The sequence below is a fragment of the Lepus europaeus genome, chromosome 22 (assembly GCF_033115175.1).
Source record: "Lepus europaeus isolate LE1 chromosome 22, mLepTim1.pri, whole genome shotgun sequence".
NCBI lineage: Eukaryota > Metazoa > Chordata > Mammalia > Lagomorpha > Leporidae > Lepus > Lepus europaeus.
The window spans coordinates 33,643,642-33,658,307 of record NC_084848.1 but is presented as its reverse complement, the minus strand read 5'-3'; the positions used below and the strand labels follow the sequence as shown (position 1 = coordinate 33,658,307).

General features: G+C 47.3%; 1 protein-coding gene across 3 annotated transcripts in view; it reads right to left on the bottom strand.

Annotated features, from left to right (window-relative positions):
• ZFYVE26 (zinc finger FYVE-type containing 26) overlaps positions 1 to 14,666 on the bottom strand; it is an 82,884-nt gene that overhangs the window by 53,573 nt on the left and 14,645 nt on the right. For 2 of the 3 annotated variants that reach the window (XM_062181787.1, XM_062181789.1), the window contains exons 5-14: positions 14,144 to 14,666; positions 13,032 to 13,162; positions 12,268 to 12,432; positions 12,031 to 12,119; positions 11,053 to 11,216; positions 9,273 to 9,476; positions 7,391 to 8,002; positions 7,060 to 7,146; positions 2,618 to 2,686; positions 2,047 to 2,198 (exon numbers count right to left, since the gene is read on the bottom strand). In XM_062181787.1, coding sequence (XP_062037771.1) covers positions 2,047 to 2,198; positions 2,618 to 2,686; positions 7,060 to 7,146; positions 7,391 to 8,002; positions 9,273 to 9,476; positions 11,053 to 11,216; positions 12,031 to 12,119; positions 12,268 to 12,432; positions 13,032 to 13,162; positions 14,144 to 14,666 — 2,196 coding nt within the window. The remainder of the gene's footprint in view (positions 1 to 2,046; positions 2,199 to 2,617; positions 2,687 to 7,059; positions 7,147 to 7,390; positions 8,003 to 9,272; positions 9,477 to 11,052; positions 11,217 to 12,030; positions 12,120 to 12,267; positions 12,433 to 13,031; positions 13,163 to 14,143) is intronic. The other variant, XM_062181788.1, reaches the window with a different exon arrangement.

Here is a 14,666-nt window from a genome sequence, read left to right as displayed (position 1 = left end):
CAGCCCAAAGCCAGGAGCCAGGAGCTTCTTCCAGGTTTCCCACATGGGTGCAGGGGCCCAAGCACTTGGGCCATCTTCCACTGCTTTTCCTAGGTGCATTAGCAGGGAGCTGGATTGCAAGTTAGGCAGCCAGGATTTGAACTTAAAACTTTAGATGCTAGTACCACAGGAGGAGGCATAACCTTCTATAGTACAGTGCCAGCCTCTGTCCTAGTAATTTTTAAAGAAATTGTCATTTAGTTATTTTTTATTTGAAAGGCAGAGAGAGACAGAAACAGATGAAAGAGGTCTTTCATCCGCTGCTTCACTCCCCAGATGCCTTCAACATCTAGGGCTGGGCTAGGCTGAAATCAGGAGCTAGGAACTCAATCCAAGTTCTCCCACGTAAGTGACAGGGACCTATCACTTGCTGTCTCCAGGGTGTATATTACTAGGGAGCTGGAATTGGAAGCAGAGTTGGGACTTGGACCCAGTCACCCCAGTGTGGGATACGCGTGGTTTGAATGGTGTCTTAACTGCTATGCCAAAAAGCCTCCCCCACCACCAGTAATTTTTGTGAAGAATGTTCTTAAGGAGATAATTCAAAAGCCATATGCTTAGAGGTCATCACTTTGGCATGATTTACTCCAACTATTAAATGGTTGAAAACAATTTAAATGTTGAGCAGTAGGAAAATGGTTAAAAACAGCTATTTGATCAAACTATTATAAGGTAACTAAATTCAAAGTTATAAGGCAAATATTTATATCATAATGTTTTCGACTTAGCTATACCAAAAGTCATACAAAAAATCTTTAAAAAGTTCCTGGAAAATGCATATTATAAAAAACTCTGCATGGGTTTCAAAATTTTCGTGTGTAAAATAAACTTATCTTTTAATTTCCTTTTCCCAGGAACCTTTGTAAAGTCTCTTTGTATATATTTTGGAAAAATATTGGCCAAAAATAAACTTTATCTTTAGTATTGGTTGTTCTATATAACAGAATTTTAAAAAACTCTTGATTTCCTTGTTTCTATTTTCTGGAATTTTCTCATATCATGCACAAATTATTCTGTAAACTGGATAAAAGATAAATTTTTTATTGAAAAAAAAGAGAAGAGAATAAAAGCCCCAGGAAAGGCAGAGAACTAGAGGACACTTGGGGAAAAAGAATCATGGGAGTCCAGTCAATTTCCTTTGGCTTTGGGTTCCAGAAAGGTTGGGGAGGTCCTGTCTCTGCAGAGGATAACAACTAACATCATCATCAGAGTGATTTTAGTATGAGATCTAAAATGATCAGCGGGAGTTAAGCGAAGAATATCCTATCATCCAAGTTTCTCCCAGATTTATTTCTCAACCACTGACCTCATATGACAGGAAATGTTTTACCTACAAGTAAAGGGACCAGTGTAAGTGTCACCAATACAGCAAGAGGGTTTTCAAAATTAGAAGGGTGGTCTTTCACGTGATTAAGTTAAAACAGCAGTAGACGATTCTTGTATTTCTCAGAACTCGCGTACACTCCTCCTGGCATTGTCACAAGCCAGGAGAAGCAGGTATTATATTCTATTTCACTCCGGTTTCAAAGGCGGATATCAGAGCTCAGAGAGGTTACGACTCATTCTGCTTACTGCTCTGGTGCTATTTCCCCGACACAACATGGACATCCTAGCCAGCTAGCTCACTAGATTTCTTGTATATTGCCTGGGTGCTCTACTGACCTTCGTCATGATTTTTACCTTTATAAAAATGTGAGAAGGAGTACAAGGAGAGAAACAAAAACAGTCCAATGTTTTGAAGTGGTAGGATTCCAGCTGAATTTTTTTTAATCTTGTTAAAAGACATTGTTTATATAAACAACACCAATGATTCAATGTCCCTGAACCTGCAGTGCTGAGGACTGGGCTTGCACACACACTCTCTCCTGCTCCAGGTGGCCCCTCAAGTGCTCCCAATGGCCCTGGCTGCACACATACCCAGTTCTACGGAGGCTCGGCAGCCACAGCCAGCAAGGGGCTGGCTCAGCAATCTTTACTATGACAAGTGCCGGCTGAGGGTCCTCTTACCTGATGGGCTTCTGCAAAGTTCCCGCGAAGGATGCAGGAGGCGAGCAGGGACTCCGGCGGGGAGAACATCATGGGGAGGAGTGAACTTTGAGGTTGGGGCTGCAGCCGGCCATCCAGCTCATTCCGCCCACTCACGGCACTCAGACTTCCCTCTGTGGGGACACAGGGTTGTGGGGGGACAGGGAAGCTACAGAAATGGAGCAGAAACTATACTTCTACCACCCCCTGAAGAGCGCTTACCTCCTCTGACTCCCTCTAAAAGGTCTGTAAATGGGTCTTGCTTATTTTCCCCCTCCAAATGAAGGGGAAACTCATGCTGCCATGTTTGGAAATAAGACTTAAGTACCGACTCCCACCCTTGACTCGTCCCCTTTCTCTCTGAAGATGGCTAACTCCACTGGGAGTGAAATAGCCCTTTCCCTTTCCCCAGCTGGTCTGCTGGGCCACCCCAGCATCAAGTCACTTGAACACAGACATGAGCTGCTCAGTCCTGGCTTTACATCTTGGTGCGTGGCACCTCTGTTTCAGGGCAAAGATGCTGTAAGGTGGCAGCTGGCTGGGACCTGCATACCTGAAGTACTGGTGCTCAGCTCACTGCTTGTACTTTCCAGGGATGGGTTGGAACTTCTGTCTCGGCCATCTAGACGTATTAGAAAGAAGAGAAGAAATCAATTACCACGTCTTTAGAGTGTAGGAAGCATAAAGCTGGCTTCAAGGCCAAGATCTGGGCAGAGTGAGAGACTAACAGGTGGTTATATACTCACTGCTCCTTCCACAGCAAGGGCCGAGGGTGGATTTAACATGGCCCCAGTGCTGACCGGGCACAGCCCATACCAGTAGTTTCCAACCTAGGGGTCTCAAACCCTGGCAGCTTTCAAATGATTCCTACAAGTCAGCAGCTATCCTCTGCTCACTAAGTGCTAGAAATATTCTAAAAAAGAACAGCACAAACAACACCTTCTGACACAGAAGATGAGGGCGGGCATCTGGTCTCCCAGTTAAGACGCCTGCATCCCTATCAGAGCACTTGGGTTTGAGTCCTGCCTGCTCTTAATCCTTGCTTCCTTGCTGATGTGGATCCTGGGAGGCGGTGGTGATGGCCCCTGTGGCTGGGTCTTTGCTGCCCATGTGGGAGACCTGGATTGAATTCCTGGATTCTGGTTTTGTTTTAGGCATCTGGGGGTGCGAACCAGTGACTGGGAGCCCTCCCTAGTCTTTCTGCCTCTCAAATAATTAAAAAAAGTTGCATTTGCTATTAAAAAAAAAAAAAAACAAAACCAAGACTAATGATTATGTTCACAATGAAATGAGCAAATAAAGCATCAACAGAAAACAATGTTTTCATATTTGAAAAAGTGGAGACTGAAATTTTAAATCCCACCCTGCCAAGGACCACAGAATTCAAAGCCCTGGAGGAAAAGTTTGTCAACATCAGCTTTCCTTCAGTGCTAGGAGGCTCATTTTCCCTTGCCACGGTCATGAGGGCTAGATTGCCCATGAGTCCCTTTGGCTCACTGGGCTGCTTTTCTTTTTCTTTCTTTTCTTTCTCCTTCTCCTTCCCTCTCTCTCTCTCTTTTTTTAAAAGATTTGTGGGGCCAGCACTATGGGTGGCATAGTGGGTACAGCTGCTACCTGCAGTGCCTGCATCCCATATGGGTGTTGGTTCAAGTCTCAGCTACTCCACTTCTGATCCAGCTCTCTGCCACAGCCTGGGAAAGCAGAAGATGGCCCGACTGGGCCGGCGACGTGGCTCAACAGGCTAATCCTCCGCCTTGCGGCGCCGAAACACCGGGTTCTAGTCCCATTCGGGGTGCCGGATTCTGTCCCGGTTGCCCCTCTTCCAAGCCAGCTCTCTGCTGTGGCCCAGGTGTGCAGTGGAGGATGGCCCAAGTGCTTGGGCCCTGAACCTGCATGGGAGACCAGGAGAAGCACCTGGCTCCTGGCTTCGGATCAGCGCGATGCACTGGCCGCACGTGCCAGCTGCGGCGGCCATTGGAGGGTGAACCAACGCTAAAAGGAAGACCTTTTTCTCTGTCTCTCTCTCTCACACTGTCCACTCTGCATGTCAAAAAAAAAAAAAAAAAAAAAAAAAAAAAAAAAAAAAAAAAAAGATGGCCCAAGTCCTTGGGCCCCTGCACCTGCTTGGGAGACCTAGAAGAAGCTCCGGGCTCCTTGCTTTGGATTGGCCCAGCTCTGGCTGCTGCGGCCATTTGGGGAGTGAACCAGTGGATGGAAGACCTCTCTCTCTTTCTCTGCCTCTGCCTCTCTATAACTTTGCCTTTCAAATAAATAAATAAATCTTAAAAAAAAGTGTATACACTTTCATCTATATTTAAAAAAACAGATTTATTTTATTTATTTGAAAGGCAGAGATACACAGGGTGGGGGGAGGTCTTCTATCTGCTGGTTCACTCCCCAAATGGCTGTAATGGCCAAGGCTGGGACAGGCTGAAGCCAGGAGCTTCTTCTGGATCTCCCACATGGGTGCAAGGGCCCAAGCACTTGGGCCATCTTCTGCTGCTTTTGCAGGTGCATTAGCAGGGAGCTGGATTGGAAATTGAGCAGACAGAATTCAAACTTGCACCCACATGGAATCCTAGCATTACAGGTGGTGGCTTTACTCACTATGCCACAGTGTCGGCCCCTAGCCTGCCCTATTGAGGGAAAACTGCAGGAGAGAGATGATAGGTTGCATATTCTTAGGCTGGATGGGTCAAGTGGATGCAAACATTGCCTTCTGACCCAAACCTATTAACTCAGCAGTTTAAGGATCTCAGTGACTCAGCCTTGAAGCTTCCCAGGTTTCTGGCAGGGTCTCTTCCACTCTACCCAGTGTGATCCCCTTTCTAATCGCCACTTAGCTAGAGCCCACTTAGGCTTCAGTGGGGTTCAAGTGTCAACTCCTTTGCGAAATCTGTTTCCCTAACTTTTGGGAACCAGGCTAATATCCCCTTCCCAGAGATTTCTTCTGTTTCAGTCTGTGCCTCAATTCAGGGTAAGTTTTTCATGTTTACTGGTTATAGAGGTAAATTACAAATTCTTTGAAGGCAAAGGTTTGGTGTATGCCTCATGTACCTCCCTTGAGAGACTTAATAATGCTTAGCACATAGGAAACTAATCATTTAGAAGATCAGCACCAAAGACCATAGCAGAAAGGTGATTATCTACAAATTTAATACTGTACTCATGCATAATGCTCCTGTATTAAATTACTTTAGGGAAAACCCATCAACAGTCAAAAAGTAAAACAGGGAAAAACTACAGCACATAATCACAAAATATTTTCCTTACTGTTTATAAAGATGCTTCTGTAATGCAACAAGAAAACTCAAAAGAAAAATGGTCCTTAGACGTGATCAGACAGTTCACAGAAAAACATAAATGCCCAATAAATATAAATGTCCAACAACATTCATTCTCAATCTAAAAAAATTATTAATGCAATATTGCAGGATTATTGTGTTAATGATACTGGCAATGACTTAGAAAAATCTGACACTACTCATAGATGATATACATGGAAATGGGCAATAACACACACAGCTGGAGAAATATAAAGTGGCCCACCTTTTTCAAGGCATCATGGAATATCTATTTATATTTTATACCTACATACCATTGACCTATGAATTCTACTGCTGGGAACCTATTCTATACTCATATAAGTTTGTCCAGATAGGTACAAGGTTGTTTACTGTAGCACTGTTTATAGTAACAAAACAACTTAAATGTTTATGCACAAGGTCTATATGATAATGGAACACTAAAACTTTAAAATGATAAGTGAAAGAAATTCTCAATATTTCATATGATACATCTGTAAATAGAAGGATACTTCAAAAAGTTCATGGAAAGTGTGAAAAAACTATGGATTTTTGTATTTTTTCACCAAAATAATTAACTTTTAAAATCTAAATTTAAAAAGAAATAGAGAGGGGCTGGTGCCGTGGCTCACTTGGTTAATTCTCCGCCTGCGGCGCTGGCATCCCATATGGGCGCTGGGTTCTAGTCCCGGTTGCTCCTCTTCCAGTCCAGCTCTCTGCTATGGCTTGGGAGTGCAGTGGAGGATGGCCCAAGTACTTGGGCTCCTGCACCCGCATGGGAGACCAGGAGGAAGCACCTGGCTCCTGGCTTCAGATTGGTGCAGCGCCCGGCTGTAGTGGCCATTTGAGGAGTGAACCAACAGAAGGAAGACCTTTCTCTCTGTCTCTCTCTCTCTCTCTCTATATTTCTACCTGCCAAAAAAAAAAAAAAAAAAAAAATAGAGAAAGAGAAATAGAAAGAGATAACCAGCTAGCTAGCTACTTAGATATTCTAGGATGTCCTGGTTTACTCCCACAAATGCTTGCAATGGCGGGGCTAGGCCAAAGCCAGGAGTCAGGAAATCAATCCAAGTCTCCCCTGTGGGTTTCTGGAACCCAATTATTTAAGCTACCTATTACCACTTCCTCCCAAGGTATGCCTTAATAGGATGCTGAAGTCAGGAGCTAGAGCTGGATTGCAAACTCAGGTACTCTGATATGGGAAACAGGTGTCTTTTTTTTTTTTTTTAACAGGCAGAGTGGACAGTGAGAGAGAGAGACAGAGAGAAAGGTCTTCCTTTGCCGGGACAGAATCTGGCGCCCTGACCGGGACTAGAACCCGGTGTGCCTAGTGAGCCGCGGCACCAGCCGGAAACAGGTGTCTTAACTGCTTGACTAAACGCCCATGGCTAAACTTGTCTTTTAATTTCATTTTTCCAGGGATACTTTGAAGTAGCCTCATATAAAGTAAGTGAGTGAAATGAGTTCTTGATATTTATAGTATGATGCATCTGTACAAATAAAAGGATATAAGTGCATTGCCTGGAAAATCTCCAGAAGGGTAGGTTAAAAATTAACAAGGTGTGGGACTAGGGTAATTTCACAACATTTTTGTTTGTTTTGACCTTGTGTTTTGTCTTACAGAACACTGGCCACGTGGCAACAATATACCACTTGTCTAGGGTATGGGAGTGAAGCATGACAAGATTACCTGTCCGGTTCCTCCTCGTCCGACGACCCCGGCGGAGACTCGGGTGCCGCATGGTAATGGGCCGGTATCTTCGAGAAGGTTGCTCCTCTGAAACAGCAAACCCAGTGGGACATAAGGAGAGTGGTCAACTTTGATTGTACCTGCCTCTTGGGGGAGCTAGAAGGAGATCTACACTGGACTCTGAGTTCCCTGGGGATCTGACACTGGTTGCCATGGTGAAAGCTCCTGAGTTATGCTGGTACCCACGTGCACTTCCAGCTCTCTTCTGAAATCCTGGGATGTTTGCCCCTCCCCACTGTCTGCACCTACCAGTGCGGCTCCCTCCTCTCACCTGAGCCCAGGTTGCTTGTTACCACCTTGTATCTCCACTGGGCCTCGGAGAGAACCTTGGAGAAGCGGTGCAGGCGGCTCTGCAGTCCGTCTCTGTTTCCAGAGCAGCTCTGGCCTTCTGGCATCTTTGGCTTCTCAGGGGGCCCGTGACTGCAGATCTCATCCAGCTGTTCCTGGAGAAGCCCGAGGAAGGCCCCTATTGCAAATTCATCCGCTAAGAACCCACTGAGCCCACTGGTAAAGTGCTTTAGGTCCAGGAAGCTGTGGCTCTGAGGCCCTGGGTGACTGTCTTTTGGCTCTGCCTTCAGACAGCTTGGTGTCGTGCAAGCAAGGCTCCTGGGGCCTCCCAGGGAACCTCGTTCCGACTTCCTCTCGGGCTGTTCTGTGTGCTGGGGGCTCTCTGATGGGGACCTCAAGTCCAATGGGCCCTTCCCCTCTACATCATCATCCTCAGCATAGTCTTCAGGCAAGTGAGGCTCTGGGTGGAGATCAGCAGAGGTGATGAGCAGCAACGAGAATATGTTTTCTAGAAGTTCCAGGCACAGAACGTCAGGAACACTGCGCAGGTACTGTTGACACCTGGCCAGGTACGTTGAGAACAGGTTTGAGGCACCTAAGGAGGCATGAAGAGGCCAGTGAAAGAGAAGAGAAGAGAGAGAATGCAAGCATGAGAAACAGTGCCTGCCACACTCGAACATTCCCACAACATCAGTTCATTTTTTTAGCCTTTCGTGACTAAATGGTCTTGTGTTACAGTTTGGAGAACAGAAGAGAACACTCAGCCATGTCTCTTCGTGACTGGCGGAAAGATTTAGTTTCTTTAACTAAAACTCCACCTTACTAGGCACTTATTTTGTTTCCACTTTTTAAATATTATATTATTTCTCATCTCTGACAAACACCCCATATATTTCAGCTCCAGGGATGAAGATAGCACAGACTCCTCACTCCTCCATTCTCTTGTTACTTATTGTTACATGAAAGGTGATCACAGCCTACCTAGATCTCTTAAGAAATACTCAATAGTCAAAAAACAGGATGTGGGCATTTGGCCTGTGGTTGACATTGGCCTGTGGAGTGCCTGGGTTAGAAACCTGGCTCTGGCTCCTGACTCCAGCTTCCTACTAATACAAATCCTAGGAGGCAGTGGTGATGGCTCAAGTAATTGGATTCCTGCCATCCATGTGGGAGACCTGGATTGAGTTCTGGCTCCTGGCTTTGGCCCTAGCTGGGGCACATTGTGTGTATATGGAGTGTGACGGTCATGAGCAGAGGTAGAAGTCTATCCCAAAGCTAGAAAGGAGAGCGAACTGAATGCTAATTACAGAAGGCCAGTTAGGGAGTTACAAGTTATTATGAAAAATGAGAGAGGACACAACATTGGGTTGGTGTTTTTCACACTGTAGGCTATGCCCCTTCAGGATGACTGAATGGACTGCATTAAAATAATCAAATTGAACTAAAAAATACAGGACAGTACATTCCATGTGGACGAGTAAATATTGTTTCTTAAACCTAGTTTCAGTTTACATATCACATATATACTCATACACGTCTAATATATAAATACACAAATTATATACGTAGCAGCAAACTGGAGTGTGGATATGAAATGCCATTCTTATCAGGCAACTGCAGTTACCAAAACCAAAAATGTATGGAAGACATTGCAATAGGTGATCAGACTCCATTAAAACTTGGGTAAGTCGCTTGCTGTCTTCCATGGCCCTTTGATTCATGGAGGTTGATAAATGGGTGAAATGATTCCTGGGCATGATGAACCAAGGAAGCCCCCCAAATCCTAGTGCAAAAAGGGTAAGCACACAGCATTCATGGGAACTGGATGTTACTAGCTTCTGCCAGGGATGAGGGGAGCTCTGTACCTGGGGGAGAGACGGTGTCATTCGCTGGCTCCGTGGCTGAAGCCAGGTCCTCAGAGGGGCCATCTTTGCAGTCCTGGCATGAGGAGTGCTGGTGTGAGTTCACACAAAGGGCATAGATGGCATACTTCATGGCACAAAAGCCCTGGTAGAGTGTCAGGTTCTGACACCGGCTCTGGTGCTCAGGAAGTGGAGCATCAACTGAGTCTGCATTGTGGAGAGAAACGGGCAGACCTTCAGAGTTGATTCTCTCCTGCGTGGGCTCCAAGACTGGCTGAAGAGGAGACACCATATATGCAGGTCCAACTTGTAGCTTCTTACCTTCTCTTCTTCCTGCCAGTCTGTTTCCCTTTCAGGCCTTTCCTTCAGCCCCCATCAACTTCCTTTCTACATATCTCACGACCTGTGCAGGGCAGTACTGGGATACTAGTCAGGCCTAGGTCTGGCAAGCATCAGAGTGAGGGCCTCCTTCAATTCTGCACCCTGAAATGCCTCTCCTGCCTCACTCTAGTCCCGGCCTTGTTAATGCTCTTCTTTTGCCTCTTCCAGTTTAGGAACCAAGCGTATCTCACTGGGTCACCAGGGGTTAGGTTTAAAACATTGGAAGGCTTTTTTTTTTTTTTTTTTTTTTAATGTAGAAACCAGAATTCTGAGTCCTTAAGGCAATCTGTTAATGACTTGCCTGTCTTTCTGGAAAAATATATGGAATATGCTATAACACTGGTTTTTGGCCGGCGCCGTGGCTCACTTGGCTAATCCTCTGCCTGCGGTGCCAGCACACCGGGTTCTAGTCCCGGTTGGGGTGCCGGATTCTGTCCCAGTTGCTCCTCTTCCAGTCCAGCTCTCTGCTGTGGCCGGGGAAGGCAGTGGAGGATGGCCCAAGTGCTTGGGCCCTGCACCCACATGGGAGACCAGGAGGAAGCACCTGGCTCCTGGCTTCAGATTGGCACAGCATGCTGGCCATAGCGGCCATTTGGGGGGTGAACCAATGGAAGGAAGACCTTTCTCTCTCTCTGTCTCTCTTTCTCACTGTCTAACTCTGCTGTCAAAACAAAACAAAACAAAACAAAACAAAAAAAACACTGGTTTCCAATTAGTGATAGATCCTCCTAAAAGTCAATCAAAGCAACATGTAGGCTGGGAAACATCTATTGCCAAATAAGAAAGATTTTTTTTCTCAATGGCAAAACTCCCTGGCCTGTGTGGCAGGTTGTGGCTAGACAATGATGGGGTATTTTTAGAGGCACAAAGGGCTTGCTGATGGGGCCTTGGATTTGATGCAAAGATCTCAGATTAAAACAAGGCTTCGTTACTGGTTGAGGCAAGTCTTTAGTGTAAATCTTCATCTCTTCATCAGAACACGAAGACGACGTGGGAGGGAAGAAAGGTACAACAAGAGCAAAGAGAGAGCTTAGGAAGCATGACGCACCTCACTAAGAACTTACCCTAATACTGACGATGACAATGCTGCGAATTCAGAGGGCAGCTCTTAGTTCTGGGTCGCTGGGATGAGGATGTGCTCATGGTTCCTGAGATGGCTCAGGACAAGATGTGGGTCTGTGCTCACAGGATTCCCCAAGAAAAGAGGAGGAACACCCCTACATCCTAAAGTCTGGTTGGGGCGAACAGCCCTAAGTTAGAGGACACTTGCTGGACCACCCTCTTGACACGTCCCGGCAATCACAATATCACAATAACATCCAGATAAACCTGACGCTGGAAGAGACACATGAAGGACAGTGCTGAGAGGGACTCCTGGCCAGGTCGTTCCCTCACCACTCACCAGGCTCCTGCTGGAGGTCCTTGGCTGGCACCTTCTGTAAGAGTTTGAGAACCTCCTCCTCCCTGAGGGCTGGAAGGTTTGTAAGGTGATGGAGAGAGTAGAGCACTGAGTGGCTGTCTCCAGCATGCAAATGACACAAGAGCTCTCTCTTTGGTATGGGGCTGCTGAAAGGGAAAGTTGGGAGGGTGGAAGGGGAGAGAGGTTCTTTTATTTCCTTCTTGTTCTTTTCTGGCCCGTACACCCCAGGTTTCACTTCCCCAGATACCACGTTTAGTTAGTCTGGAATAGAGTGTGACATTTCTCTTCTCTCAGGGAAATACATCCATCAAGTCAGATCTACTTATCTAGAAAGGACCAGGAAGTGGTCTGACTCCACCCTTTGTAGCTTCTAGCTGACACAGGCTTCTCTGGCTTTACTTTGAGTAAGGGGCCCTTGCTCTCCTCTCTCTGCCCACTCTATTTCAGGAAGTACTGGCAGGGGAGATAAAGAACAAGGTAGATCAAGGCTAAGTTTTCAGGGACATGTGTGGCCTTGCATACAGTTCAATAAGCATTTGTTGCATCAAAGTGTGATCTGGGATAACACACAACGTAAGAACACAGATGACGCTTAGCTGTGTGACCTTGGACAAGTTACTAACACCCTCGGACTTCAGTTGTTCCATCCTTAAAATGAAGGTAATATTGGTATCCGATCACAGCGTTACTGTGAGGATTCAGTGGTATTATTCATGTAAAGAGATAAGAGTAACGCTGACATCCAGGAAACGGGAGCTATTACTCTACTGTTGTCCTGCAATTATCCTCTAGTTCTGACTCAACGGCCTCAGCAGAGATAAACCATTATTCAGGTTTTTTTCCCTGGTTTAACAGCTGGTCAACTAAAAACATCTGTGTGGACGATGTCCTGAGAAGACCACAGGGCCAGAGCCAAGCGTGCCTGACGGCAGGAAGGGGCCTCACTGCACAGGGCCATACCTGCTCTGCTGTACACACCAGTCCAGGACCTCCAGGTGAGCACTCAGTCCATCACAGGCATCCCTGAGGAGCTCATCACAGCCCTGCTCCTGCGTCGATATGGGAAAAGACAGAGATGCTGTCTCAGGCTCTTGGGGTGAGAGGCTGTGACCAACTTTAGGACTCTTACTTCTGCTTACACCCAAAGGTGCAGGCCACTCACTCTCTGGGCAGCCTGGAGAACAGAGTGAGAATTACCTGGGTCCCATGGAGTGTCTGCAGCAGCTTCCTGGCTGACTCCAGGCTCTGGCAGTGCGTCCAGCCCAGGAGCACAAGCAGGTGACGCAGAGGCCTGAATTCTCTATCCAACAGGCAGCCAAGACTTGGGAAGTCCTCCTCTTTCAGTAGTGTTAGTGCTGTTACCTGTAAGCCAAAGATGGTTGCTACAGGCAGCCGTGTGGATGAGACGGAATGAGTTCTAGCTTGCTGCTCATTAGGGAAAGAGCTTCTTAGTACAGCAGGGAGATTTCTGACAATGATGGAAGTGGCCAGCTGAACAAAACAAGTGTTCACGACAACCGTAGGGACTCCCTAAAGGAAGCAACTGACTTTGGTTGTCACCCCAGCTCCTAGCATAGCCCATGGCCCATAGGATGAGGCTGACGAACCTGCTACATTGAACTCAGTTGCAATCTGGAAGGAAAAGTGACAGTAAATAAGCTCCCTGTTGGCCAGGCCACACATAGCTGCCATTGTCTTTTCTTTCTCCCACCCTCCAGAAAGCTTGTACACATTCAGCGTTTTTGTTCTTGCTAAAGGACCGTCACAAAACAATGGCAGATGTAATTCTGAATGGTCTGTTTGCAGAAACTCCTCTCTCCTGGGGCTGCAAGATGGACAGAGCAAATGCCTCGCCACTAATGAGACCGCTTTGTGATAAACAAGAGTGAAAGAAATGGGGAACGAAAGAACGTAGAGAGTCCCTGGATAGTCCTATGCAGAGAGTTTTAGGCTCGACTTACCAGGATCTGCTCGAGGAAGTGCTTGCTGTTGCTCAGGCAGTAGAAAAAGGTCACTTTCCAAGCCTGCGCTGGGTCAGGGTCGGAGAACAGGGCTAACATCACCCGCTCGGGATCTGCATGATCTGGGGAGACTGAACATCAAACCAGATAGGGTTGTTGGGAAACCAAGAGTTCTTCTTTCCTAAGCCAGTGCCCATTTAACAAACCAACTGCAGGGTTGGCATCTGGTCTAGTGGTTAAGACATACACCTGCATCTCATGGCAGTGCGCTGGGTCGGGGTCCTGGCTCTGCTCCTGATTCCAGCTTCCTGTCAATGAGCACCTTGGGAGGCAGCAAGTGACTGGATTCCTATCATCCACATGGGAGACCCAGATTGGGTTCCTGACTCCCTAGCTCAGCGCTGGGGAGTGAACCAGCGGATGGCAACTCTCTCTTTCTGTCCCTTTCTCAAATAAGTAAAAATTACATTAAAAAACAAAACAAAACAAAACAACAACAAATTGAGATAAGAGTTTGCTCTTTAAACACTTAACCCAAGTTCTCTACATTTTATTTTAAAGACTCTTCTTTCAACCTGCTATTGCTGTCACTTTATTTTCCCCCATCGCCCCTGTCTTACACTAGGAATCTGTGCTTTTACAAAAGAACATCTTCGGGCCAGAGCCGTGGTACACTAGGTTAATCCTCCACCTGTTGCACTGGCATCCCATATTGAGTGCTGGTTCTAGTCCCGGCTGCTCCTCTTCCAGTCCAGCTCTCTGCTGTGGCCTGGGGAAGCAGTGGAGGATGGCCCAAGTGCTTGGACCCCTGCACCAGCATGGGAGACCAGGAGGAGGCACCTGGCTCCGGCCACTGCAGCTACTTGGGGAGTGAACCAACGGAGGGAAGACCTTTATCTCTGTCTCTCTCTCTCACTGTCTGCAACTCTGCCTGTCAAATAAATAAATAAAATCTAAAAACAAACAAACAAGCAAAAGAACATCTCCATTTTTCTTGGTTTCTGCTGTTAGATGTCCTGAGTGACATGGGAGGTGCCTGTCCAGAGGCACTTCAGAAAGGCTGGGCATTCTGGAATCACCGAAAGACCAGGAGGAGCAGCAAAGGAACCCACCTTTTCCCGAGGCTGTGGTCCTCAGTGGCTTCTCTGTGACCTTCTCCGCATACGTATGGCCGTACAGGGACACCAGGCCCCGACCAGCCTTGTGCAGCAGGCAGCTGAGCAGCTGCTCCTCCCGCAGGGGACTCCCCTCGGTCCTGCAGGCCTCCAGTAGCTCCTCGCACAGGAGACGCAACTCAGCCCCGGGTGGCTCTGCAGGGCAGCGCAGAGTCCGCAGTGCTCCATAGATGGCATCCACCACACCAGGAGGCCCGGAGTCAGGGCCTCGCAAAGTCCGTAGTGCCTTGCGAATGAGGTCCACCAGTGCCTTCTGCAGAGGCCAGTGCCAGAGGCCAGTGCCGTCCGCCTCTCCCAGCAGGAGCTCCAGCAGGGCCTGCGCTGGCTGGGGAGCCTGCCTCAGAAGGTCCCAGAGCACAGAGACAGCTTCGCAGCTGAGCCGAGGCGTCTGGCTCGCCCACCTCTGCTTTCCATCAGGGCCAGGGCCCACGGCACCTTGTGCTAAGGTCTCATACAGCTC